At 42.1% G+C, this 13,249-nt stretch overlaps 1 protein-coding gene across 1 annotated transcript; it reads left to right on the forward strand.

The window, feature by feature from the left end:
* Positions 1–6,192: 6,192 nt before the first annotated feature.
* LOC136872518 (peroxiredoxin-6) lies at positions 6,193–12,972 on the forward strand. Its single transcript, XM_068227477.1, has 5 exons — positions 6,193–6,439; positions 8,575–8,731; positions 8,910–9,127; positions 12,583–12,658; positions 12,774–12,972. Exons 1-5 carry the CDS (start codon positions 6,357–6,359, stop codon positions 12,900–12,902), a joined length of 663 nt encoding a protein of 220 aa, XP_068083578.1. The 5' UTR covers positions 6,193–6,356; the 3' UTR covers positions 12,903–12,972.
* Positions 12,973–13,249: the final 277 nt, after the last annotated feature.

Consider the following 13,249-nt stretch of genomic DNA (forward strand, 5'->3'; position numbering starts at 1 on the left):
TAATAATAATAATAATAATAATAATAATATGGTTGGTTTGACGTCTAACTATTTTTAAGGTTTGCAGAGACACCAAGGTGCCGAAATATAATCCCGCGGATGTTTATTTTTCGTACTGGTAAACCTATCAATACGAGGCTGGCATAGTTGAGCGCCTTCAAATACCATTGAATTGAGCTGGGATCGAACCCCCTGCACTGGGCTCTGAAAACCAGCATTCGAATCTTGGTACAGTACACTCGATTGGCCCTTAAGTATATGTAAATGAGAAATACTTACTATATGTCAGTAGGTTTATTGGCTCAATGAGAAATCACTTTTCAATACAAAATTCCAGCACTCCGAGGACTAAGACTTCTAGTAGTTGAAAGGTCATTAAAACACATAGAATTACTTGTAATCAGTAATTCGGTCAACAAGTGATAAAGTAAGATTGTAGTAGACATCTTATGTAGGCGTATCTCTTTCGCTTCAAGACGATTATCATGCTTGTAGTTCATTTGGTTACTGAAGATATAAGGAGTTCCATGATCCGAAGTCTTCTAATTTTTCATGTGTGTTTTTAATCTCTTGAAGCAATTTAAGGTATTTTAGCCTTTCTATTTGGTTTACATTGTAACCAAAGGTTTTTCAATCTCATGCTTTTTTCAGCCGTTCTTCCGCCAAGGAAATGCGCGGTTTAGTAAGTTCTTTCTCAGGATCATCCCTCAACCCTGTGAATTTCTTCCTAAAGATGGTCCCCTCTATTATGTCCTCTGGTCTTATATCATTTACCCGCATGCCTTTAACCACCTCCTTCAGAGAACGGGGATGAGATTTCAATTTTTCCGGGGAAGTGAGCAATTTGAGCGCAAAACTCTCCGGGTTCACCATCTTCAGATGATCGCAAAAGATTAAACTTCGTTGATTTCATTTTCATTTGTTTATTATTATTATTATTATTATTATTATTATTATTATTATTATTATTATTATTATTATTAAACTGTCTTACATGGCACAAGCAAGGAGGATCATGAGAAAACCCCAGCATAGTATAGAAACATTTTGTAGATTATTTATGAAGTGCGAATTTAAATTTAAAAAAGGAGGACTCCCGATGTAAACATTGGTGTAGCCTATATATCGACAGAATATTACAATGAGTCTTCCTGTTCCCAGTCTCTGTGTATCTGGTATTGACAAGATAAATATTCTGGTCTTTTAAAATAAATAGCAGGGGCGTAGTCAAGGGGTGTTACTGGGTGGTTAGAACCTCCTCCATGGAAATTTTACAGAACTAAAATAAACAGAAACTGGCAATGCATAAACATTCAAAGACATAATTGTAAAACCAACAGATCTGTTGAATCTATTTTCCAAGAAGCCTCAAAAATTGGATTTTAGATTGTAAATACACTGAAGATACAATTCGCTGTAAAATAGTTGACCCTGATCGTATTATTCTTGTTCTGTATCTTAATGCAAGATTTTGTGGGTTTTTTTTTTTTTTTTTTTTTTTTTTTTTTGCTAGTGGCTTAACATCTCACGGACACATACAGATCTTATGGCGACGATGGGATAGGACGGCATGAACGTTGGAACACAATTACTCATGAATCTCCAAGTCAGCTGCAGAACCTTGGTGGTTCCTATGTGCTCTGGGCTTTGAAATCAGGAATTACTGTTTCGAGCTTCATGTTGATGTGTCGAGTGAATGACTGATAACAACAGCCGCTCCGTGCAGACTTTATATAATACATAAAGATATCTCAAGACTCATAGTCGTCATCCTCTGAGAGATAACAAGTAACGTACCATAACTTAGCAGTAACAGAAGCGTGATTTGTTTGTTGCTAGGGAGTGTTTGTGTTCTCTGTAAAATGAAATGGCGTATGGTTAGTACCGGGATGTGTCCAAGGACTTCGGCTCGCCAGATGCAGGTCTTTTGATTTGACACCCGTAGGCAACCTGCGCGACCCCCTGGGGGTGGGGGATGCAGATGTAGAATACACCCGCGGCATCCCCTGTCTGTTGTAAGGGGCGACCTTGGTGCGGACATGGAATGTGACTTGATATCATGTGTTGGACCTCCTGTGGATGGGAGGGGCTGAATACATTCACAGGTAATCCCTGCCTGTCGTAGAAGGCGACTAAGAGGGTCATGCGGCCATGGTCCCCCCTTTATTTTTTATTGTTTTTTTGAGGGTTAGTTGTAGACCAACTCAAAATTCTTGATGTGCGTGCTGCTCGGAGGTGGGTCTCTTACGTGTGCGATTACGCCCCAAAGCCCGTGCAGTGACCACACAGGGATCGGCGGGTGGGAGTGTCATATACCCTTGCAGTAGTATTCGCCTGACAACACTGGTCCCCGCACAGCCGAATGCCAGGACCTTTTATTATTAATTTTTTAAAAATATATTTTTCTCTACATTTACTGCTCTGTACACGCTATGGGGTACATGCTATTGCGGATGATGGGAGGAAGGGAGTCCTAGTGCTCATTGCCTCAGTCAACCCGTATTAGGCATCATCCAACATCGGACCCCGGGCAATACTTGCTACGACAAGGTGGGTATTGCCTTGGCTACTTGGTTCAGCTACAGAGACCGCTGATCGGAGTGGGTGGCATTCGGGGAGGATAGTTTCGGGCATGGCTTCGAAACGTCTTCGACCTGCCAACGTGGTCCCCCACCGAAGTCTTTAACTTCTGATTTCTTGAGGGGTTCAACCCCTTGGGAACATGCGCAGCGTGAAGGAAGGGGATCCGGCTTCCCTAGGTTTCTGGTCGCTACCAGAACCGATGGGCACGAGTCATGAGTCCTGGCATTGTTTCCACTCAGCTGTGTCAGGCTCCTCACTTTCGTCTATCCTGTCTGACTTCCCTTGGTCAGCTCTTGTTCTTTTCCAACCCCGATGGTATAAGAGCATTCCAGGCCTAGGGCTTCTATCATTTTCACGCCCTTCGTGGCCCTTGTCTTTCTTTGTCTGGTACTTCATTTTTCGAAGTGTCGGATCCCTTTTCCTTCCCCCCCTCCTCTCTCTCTCTCTACTCCCTATGGTTGGGGGACGCAGACGTAGAGTACACCCACGGTATTTCCTGCCTGTCGTAAGAGCCGACTTAAGGGACCACCAAGGGATGATGGCATTAGAACCCCATGAGATTACTTGTGATTAGGTCCGACTCGTTGGCTGAATGGTCAGCGTACTGACCTTCGGTTTAGAGGGTCCGGGGTTCGATTCCCGGCCGGGTCGGGGATTTTTAACCTTCATTGGTTAATTCCAGCGGGCCGGGGGCTGGGTGTTTGTGTTGTCCCCAACATCCCTGCAACTCACACACCACACATAACACTATCCTCCACCACAATAACACGCAGTTATCTACACATGGCAGATGCCGCCCACCCTCATCGGAGGGTCTGCCTTACAAGGGCTGCACTCGGCTAGAAATAGCCACACGAAATTAAATTAAACTTGTGATTAGTACCATTACGTGCGGACCACCAATGGGTCGACGTTATGTGCGACTAATACCACCTTGCGAGGGGCTACGTTATATACGAGCAGTGATGATGATGATAATGCTTGTTGTTTAAAGGGTCCTAATATCTAAGGTCATCAGCCTCACATAGGAGCAGTAGGCCTACCATTCTGTGCGGAACATTGTAGGTCTGAGTGCTGCTTGTGAAAGAGGTCGTCATGTGTATTCCATTGATCCATTCCACTGTATTCAGTATGGTCTGCGTTATCTATGAGTAGTACCACATTATGTGTCTGCGGTTAGTACTACTATGTGAGAAACACGATGGATTTGGCTGACGCCCGTCATTAGTACCACTATTTGTATAAAACCATTGATCTGCGTTGCCAGAGAGACTATTATTATATGAGGAACACCATGGGATTGTGTTGCCTGTGGGCGTTACCATAATGTATGGTGCACCGTGGGTCTGCATTGCCTATGATTAGTACCATTATGTGAGCGACCTCATGAGCATACGTGACCTGTGATTACTTCCACCAAGTGAGGAACAGCATGGGAGTACCTGCGCCCGTGATTAGTAGGTGAGGAGCACCACGGGTTTTTGCTACCTGCGAGTGGTGCCATTGTGTGTGACATACCGTGGATTTACAGAACCTATGATTATTACTACCATGATAGAAACACCATGAGTTTACGTTACCTGTGATTAATATCACTATAAGGAGGAACACCATGGCTCTGTTTTATTAGTGATTAGTACCATTGTGAGGGGCCGGAGATCTGGATTTTGGACCCCCTTAGATAATAAGCATCATCCCAGTAATTAAGACATAGTGATTTGGATCCACTGATTATGTAATATGAGGTAGGTAAGGGTTATACTGCCCGAAGGCAAGTCCGAACTTCCGCAGAGGTGTTCCTGAGCCGGAGTTTACGTGCGGTAGGGTGGCCAGTTCCTTTCCGCTCCTCCATTCCCTTACCAACAGCGCGCGGCAACCCATCCAACTCCTGACCACGCCCAATGTTGCTTAACTTCGGAGATCTCACGGGATCCGGTGTTTCAACACCGCTACGGCCGTTGGCTATGTAATATAAAAGCTCCTCTTAATATATCTCTCTTCTTCTACATATGGTACAACACAGTACACTACCAATCACCACAAACTCCTTGGGTGAATGGTCAACTAGTGCTTTTCGGTTCAGAGGGCCCTCGGGTTCGATTCCCGGCCCGGTCGAAGATTTTAACCTTCAATGTGTGACACTTTCCGCATACGGAGTTTGAATAAGTAATCTTCGAGTCATGGAGAAGATAATGTATACTAACAATAATCTTTGAACGCGACGTAACAACAACATGTCAACATGATATTTCATAAAAATTTAGTAATTGATAATAGAACTTGAGAAGATGGAATAATATTGTCTTAACGTCCCACTAACTACTTTTACGGTTTTCGGAGACGCCGAGGTGCCGGAATTGTGTCCCGCTGGAGTTATTTTACGTGCCAGTAAATCTGCCGACAGATGCTGACGTATTTGAGCACCTTAAAATACCACCGGGCTGAGACAGGATCGAACCTGCCAAGTTGGGGTCAGAAGGCCAGCGCCTCAACCGTCTGAGCCACTCTGTTCGGCAAAACGAATAAGAAGATAACCGTACTATTATTTATGATTTAATGTTATGTAAGCATGTACGCTAAGAGATGATGCTGGCTCATAGAGGTTTATTTTGAGTTAAGTTTCGAGTAGAAGTACATTGTTTAGAGAGAGTGGTGGTTGTGGTGATTGCTGTTTTAAGAGGAAGAAAATCTGAGCGACCATCCTCTATTATCACAAATCAGAGGGGAAAGAATGGAAGGAGTCCGACACTTTGAAAAATGAAGATTACGGCTAAAGAAAGACAAGGGCCTCGATGGGCGTGAAATTGAAAGACTCCGTTGGACTCGCAAAGCTAATACCGACAGGGTCAGAAAAGAACATGAGTTGACGGGAGGTCGGATAGGATAGATGAAAGTGAGGGGCCTGGCACAAGTAAGTGCAAGCACTGCTAGGACTCAGCTAAGGACCCCGTGGTCGTCAACGCACTCTCCTAAGTTCCCCTAGGACCTGTTTAGAGAAAGAGATGTGGTTGAACATGCAATTAGCATTTCAAATAACATTCCACCTAATTGCGGGAGAAAAATTATAGTCATCTGTGGATATTGCCTTCGGGAAAATCAAATTATCATAAATATGTGTTAAATGTGCATGGCTTTCAAATAGAATATGTGACAATACGAGACACCATGATCCGCAGGAGGATTGTGTGTGTCGGCTGTGCAAGAATTGTTGTGATCCCTGTCACCTTCAGTAATGTGGTAAAAGAGTGGTATCTTTGACAAAATTTTGTAGTGATTAACACAGAGAAGTACATAATGTAAAGTGAGTGAACATTTGTGTATCTATTTCACGGCCATTGGCTACATTAAATTATATCATTCCATCTCTCAGTCATGGTCATCCATCAACGGTTGCTAGGTAACATCGCATCGTATATTTAGTATCGCTAATTTCAGATGCCCACCAGCTATACGACATATTTGTATGAAAAACCACTTCGATGCAACTTGCATTACTGTAGAGTCCATATTACACGCCCATATTTGTCAGGAAAGTCATCAAGCTAGATAAGAACTGTGTTTGTTAGGTCATCACTGCGCTCCCTGAGGCACGCTACCATTCATGTCGCCTCACAGCCTGTTCAGTTGTTATTTGTCAGAGAATGACGCGGCAGTCGTGTTAGACAGAGAAAGAGATAGTGGTCCACATGAGTTGCTGATTTCGTTCTTTACTATAAAGTCTCACCGGAGAAGCTGTGTGCTATCAGTGGAGTTCAACTCGTCTTGATATCAACATGAAACTCGAAAGTATCATTCCCGACTTCCAGGCCCAGAGCACTCAGGGACCTATCAGCTTCTACAACTGGCTCGGAGACTCGTGAGTACTGGGTTTAATTCATATTTATTTGAGTAAATCAACAGTTCAGTGAGATGCAGTCAGAAAGAGTCATTACCATGTAAATATTAGGGATGAGAAAGAAAGAACCACATTATTTTTTGTTCGTTCATTATTTATTTTTGAATTGAATCAACCATCCACCCATTGTCCGGCTCCATGGTTAAATGGTTAGCGTGTTGGCCTTTGGTCACAGGAGTCCCGGGTTCGATTCCCGGCAGGATCGGGAATTTTAACCATAATTGGTTAATTTCGCTGGCACGGGGACTGGGTGTATGTGTCGTCTGCATCATAATTTCATCCTCATCACGACGCGCAGGTCGCCTACGGAAGTCAAATCAAAAGACCTGCATCTGGCGAGCCGAACTTGTCCTCGGACACACCCGGCACTAAAAGCCATACGCCGTTTCATTTCATTTCATTTTTTCATCCACCCATTCATACAAGCATTCATTATTTTCTTTCATTCCAAAACACATACAAAGAGTAGATTTATACTAATTGAAAATCCAATAATTTTATTTTTGGCGTTTTAATAAGTCCCATTAACTTTCAGTATTGCGAGTTGGACCCGCTGATTATTTCAAATTCATATTTATCTTTTCATTCTTCATCATCGCGTTTTGAATTCTATTCAGTGGATGAATTTTGGACTTTTAAATTGTCTCTGCATTTCGTCTCATTTCGTACCATTAGGGGCCGATGACCTAGATGTTAGGCCCCTTTAAACAACAAGCATCATCATTTTTTTGAATTCTAGTTAGTGGAATCATTTTGGAATTATTTTTAACTTTCACTATTGTGAGCTCGGTCTGCTGATTATTTTAAACTTCTATTCATCCATTCATCATCTTTTTAATTCTGGTCAGTGGATGAGTGTTTGGACTTTAAAATCGTCATACATTTCGTACCATTAGGGACCGATGACCTAGATGTTATGCCCCTTTAAACAACACGCATCATCATCATCATCATCATCATCATCATCATCATCATCATCATCATTTATTGAAAGACATATTTATGATCATTTGATTTCTTTTCCCAAAAGGAAATTTGACACCATTCTTTTATCGGTCCCTTCAACTTTGATCCCCCTGTGGGTGGGGGAAGAAGAATAACACCCACGGTATCCCCTGCCTGTCGTAAGAGGCGACTAAAAGGGGCCCCAGGAACTCTGAACTTGGAAGCGTGGGTTCACGTTCACGGGACCCTTAGCTGAGTCCTGGCATTCGTCTACTTACTTGAGCCAGGATTCTCACTTTCATCTATTTTATCCTACCCCTCTTGGTCAAATCTTGTTCTTTTCTGACCCCGATGGTATCGGAACACTCGAGGCCTAGGGAGTCTTTCATTTTCACGCCCTTCGTGGCCCTTGTCTTTCTTTGGCCGATACCTTCATTTTTCTAATTTTTCGGATACCTTCTATTTTTGCTCGCTGATTAGTGTTACATACACCAACGGCCGTAGCCGTGTTGGAACATCGGATCCCGTGAGATCACCGAAGTTAAGCAACATTGGGCGTGGCCAAGATTTGGATGGGTTGCCAGGCGCTATTGGTGGTGGTTGGCGGGGGGGTAAGGGAATGGAGGAGCGGAAAGGAACTGGCCACCCTACCGAACGTAAACTCCGGCTCAGACACACATCTGCGGATGTTCGAACCTGCCTTCGGGCAGAATACACCCATACCTAGTGTTACATAGAGGATAGTTGCCCAGCTGTACTTCCTCTTAAAACAATAATCACCACCATCACGACCTTCAACTTTGGAATTACCAAGTTCGACTGCACCGTATTGTATGCTTGTGTACATTCCTATCTCAGCTTAGAGAGTGAGTGGATTATCCCTCACACTCTGACATCGGGTCAACTGTCTGCAAGCCATGTCTCTTAATATAACCATTATTATCATAGCACTCCGAGAAAACGGAATGGGAGGAGAACAATAGTTGGCTGAATAGGATCTGTACGGAAAGCAGAAACAGAGAGGGCAATGTTTATCTCAATTTATTAATGACTAACACGACTCCGTTCTCAGATTTTGGACTGAAACCATTTAATTTACTCTATACCCACTCATCTCTCAGTGGATGAACTTGTTTCCTTTTCTTCTCCAGATGGTGTGTCCTGTTCTCTCACCCAGCAGACTTCACCCCAGTGTGTACCACAGAACTGGGTCGTATTGCTGTACACCAGCATGAGTTCGCCAAGAGGAACGTCAAGCTACTGGCTCTGTCTTGCGACAAGCTGCAGGACCACAAGAACTGGGTGGCGGTGAGTTACTACTTCAGCCTCTATGTAACATAAAGTCGTCTGTACGACACTGCAAGTAACAACATTGACACGCAACTTTTGGGTGCAGTAATTGCCTGTGGTTAGATATGGAAAGCTGATGAGTTCCCTGGCATCTGCCTTATTACATAATTCTATAATGCTTGTACTTCATTTACAGGACATCAAATCGTACTGCCTGGACATCCCCGGGGAGTTCCCCTACCCCATCGTCGCAGACGAGAAACGAGAGTTGGCGGTGAAGCTCGACATGATCGATGAGGAGAGTAAGGACAAGGAATCTGAAGCCATGACAGTTCGCGCTCTCTACATCATCAGCCCGGACCACAAGCTCAAGCTGTCCATGGTCTACCCCGCTTCCACTGGCAGAAACGTCGAGTAAGTTGAATATCCGTTATAAACAGTATATTTGACACGTTACACATTTTATATTGTTCTACTGACAAGTTCTAGACGCCAAGTTTTTAAGTGTATCCACTATTCATCCGTGGGGCGTGGGTTTGTGATCTTGAACCTTTGGTATAATAATAAATGTATGCTGTCCAAGCAGGCTTAACAGTTTTACGCTACCGAGCTCGATAGCTGCAGTCGCTGAAGTGCGTCCTTTATCCATTATTCAGGAGACAGTGACTTCGAATCACACTGTCGGCAGCCCTGAAGGTAGTTTTCCGTGGTTTCCCATTTTCGCACCAGGAAAATGCTGGGGCTGTACCTTAGTTAAGGCCACGGCCGCTTTCTTCCCACTCCTAGCTCCTTCCTGTCCAATCGTCGCCAGAAAATCTATCTGTGTCGGTGCGACGTTAAGCAACTTGTAAAAAAGAGTTTTACGTGATCGTTAATTGTGTGATTATTATCCACATTACCAAACAATTTAACGTGAAATCAGACTGATGAAGAAGTCCAGGGGCGTAACAAATGTAATACGGGCCCGTCTGTTAAAATAAAATTTCTGGACCCCTGAAATAAAATGTTAAATCTATGAATAAATATAAATTTAATTACAGCAGGTAGAGAGGATGCAATATATTATCAAGTTGAGCGAAATGATTATTCGTTATTGCAAGATTATTAACAAATAATGTTTAATTTGTTTTATTTGACTACCTCCGTGGTTTAATGGATAAGCTCTTGAAATGCTTATCATGCACCACTGAGATGTTCGTACGTAATTTTAATTGGCTTCGTTTTTCAGTAACTACAGAACGATACTCTGTAGTTGATACTGGTTTCAGTTATGATATTTACTGGATTAGAACACAGAAACATACGAAAGAACAAAATTAAATCAAAAACTTTTCACATAAAGTTTGAAATATATCAAACCGCACAACTGATAACTCTATTATTTTAACTAGGTGCAAAAAGAGCTCGTTCAAACTGAGTTGACTGATTGTTACTCCTTCAACTTCCTATTGATATTATACACTGTTATCGAATAAATGTAAATGTTCTGCAAACTTTGTGCACTACACATCAAGTGAATATAATTTTTTAACTAAAATATGATATTTTCGTATCAATTTTCATTGCTGTAGTTACAGTATTTTAAAATCATTTAGTACAGATCTTCTCTAAGGGACTTGTCGCTGTGTTGTGAGAGATGGTAAGAGCAAGCATTGTTAACACGTGTGCTGTATTATTTATTTATTTATTTATTTATTTATTTATTTATTCATTCAATGATGAACATAACAGGCTTTCGCCCAATTACAATGTTCACAATATATAGTACAGTACAATTAACAGTTACACTAATAAACATTAACTAAAAAAGACAATACAAAGAATACAGTGAACTACCCAAACAATACAAAGTTGGTAATACAATAAAAATATACAGTTACTACATTAATACTTATTTTCCACGAACCTGCTACGCAGGGGGAGAAGTGATACTCCCACGTGGCGCGTCCCAGGTGGCGGATAGGGGGATCCTAATCGGCTTGCCGGCGGACTTGAGGTAAATAAAATACCTCTCGCGGACCAAACACACCCCCCCTATGGGTGGAGGAGGCAGACGAAAAATTCACCCATGGTATCCCCTGCCTGTCGTAAGAGGCGACTAAAAGGGGCGACCAAGGGATGATCCAATTAGAACCATGAAACTACTTGTAATTAGTACCATCACGCAGGGAACAACATGAGTTGCATTTACTTACGCGTAGTACCACTATGTTCGGTACGCAATAGGTTTGTGATTAGTAGCGACAGTGTGTGAATCAGGATGTGGGCCCTACAGTACCTGTGATTCGTACACCTATATGAGCGACACCATGGGCTTAGCCACACCATGGTTCTGCCTTACCTATGCTCAGTTCCCACTATGTGAGGAATTCCACGGGATAGTACGGGTCCCTGTGGTTAGTCCACTTATGTGGGGAACGCTATAGGTTTGCGTTGCCTGTAAATAGCGCCGCAATGTGCGAAACACCATAGGTCTGTGTTGCATGTGCGCATTACACTACCTGTGAATAGTACCATAATGTGTGGAATACCGCGAGTCTCCGCTACTTTTGATTAGTACCGCAACATTACACATAGCATGGTTCTACTTTCCTAGCGATAAATGCCATTATGAGCGGCTGATGAACTGGATTTTGTACCCGTTTCGTCTGTACACGCAATAGATTCAGCATCGTACTATAGAAGTAGTCCCTTGGTCGGTAATACGATTGTTTTGTGCCAGCTTCTGTGCATGTGAGGCACTCTGGGTCGGATCCGCTGATCGTTTTAAATTCATTTCCGTCCATCCATTCATTCTTCGTCCTCATGCTTTGAATTCTGGTCAGAGGAGGATTTTGGAATTTTAAGTTGTCATTTCATTTCGTCGCGTTTCGTACCATTAGGGGCCGATGACCTCGATGTTAGGCCCTTTAAACAACAAAAATCAATCAATCAATCAATCAATCAATCAATCAATCAATCAATCAATCAATCAATCAATCAATCATTCAATAATTATTTTACAGTGGTGCCTAACACAAAGTAAGACATTCAGTTATACAGTTAAATTATACAGTCTTAGTCTTAAAACATGACACGTTCTGCAAAATAATATTCAATAAAGAGATATAAAGTGTTTAATTAATAAGTCATTTGAAAAGTGTGAATTCAAATGGCAGAAGAGAAATGAAAGAACAACTATAAGAATGAAATAAAACATGTAGGGCCTACAGAAAACGGAGATAATATGCAACAGCATATAGGAAATTATCACACGCCAATTCAAAGTTGATTTGTTCCATGAAAACATATCCAAATTATATATGTATTTAATTTATTATACAGTTTCAGAATTTTATTAAGAGGAGAATTATTATGGACTTCTGTGTGGCATTTTTAATGTAAAATAAATTCTTGACCTGCCAGACTTCCGAGGAACGTAAAATGGTATACTTCCAAGTAACTCTTCATCATTAATTTTACTATTCAATATTTTATACTCAACACAGTTATAATGACTGCTGCTAGATGCAACCAAGTGGCAATTCCTCTACGTACAAGTTGTAAAAACAAACTATTTCGACTGATTCTACAAAATCGCCCAGACAGTTTCCGTGCAGAGTGACATTAAGCTTTTTTTTTCGAGGAGTTGAGGGGCCCCTTAAAGGCCCGGGCCCGCCTGTATTACAAGCCCTGCGGGCCCTGACGTTACGCCCCTGAGGAGGTCACTTTTCATTTCAGGAATCAAGACGCGTTGGTGTTAAACCAGTGACGATGTCAGTTAGCTATCAGGCCCCCTACAAAGTCAATCAAACACATATTAATTTTGTAACCAGAGCATCGATCATTTATTGTGTAATTTAATGTAGTTAAATACGTCTCTGTTGCAGTGAAATACTTCGAGTGATCGACTCTCTCCAGCTGACGTCCAGACTGAAAGTGGTGGCCACTCCTGCGAACTGGACGGTGAGTGTACTCTGTAGAACAATAGAAATTGTATGTACATTATGAACGTACGCAAACTATTCTAGACTGTACTCTTACAATTATAACTAAAATGAACGTTTTAAAATTGTTTCAGCCTGGTACCAAGGTGATGATCCTGCCCCATGTTAAGGATGAGGACCTGCCCAAGCTCTTCCCTAAGGGAGTGGAGAAAGTCAAGATGCCTTCTGGTATCAACTATGTGAGGACGACGACGGACTACTGAGATGGTGTCCAACCTTGACCTCTCCTGCTACAGTGCAGTCATTTTCGCTTAAATTACGTTTTAAAACAATTTCCTTGTAATAATATATTTAATACATTTTTTTTTACTGAATTATGCTGTGTTGTGTTGCTTTTGCTTTCACCATTGCAATCAGTTCCTTATACTTCAGGAAATATGTTGATATTTTGAAACAAAGTAGGGCAAGTGTTTCAGTAAGTGACTATTTGAGGTGCCCAAAATAGCACATTTACATTTAATCATTGACTTTAATGATCTAAGAACACGAAGTTTTTCTCGTGGCACAGGCATCAGAAAAATGTAGCTACCGAGCAAGGTGGCCGTGCAGT

This window comes from Anabrus simplex, chromosome 4 (genome assembly GCF_040414725.1).
Source record: "Anabrus simplex isolate iqAnaSimp1 chromosome 4, ASM4041472v1, whole genome shotgun sequence".
In the NCBI taxonomy this organism is placed as follows: domain Eukaryota; kingdom Metazoa; phylum Arthropoda; class Insecta; order Orthoptera; family Tettigoniidae; genus Anabrus; species Anabrus simplex.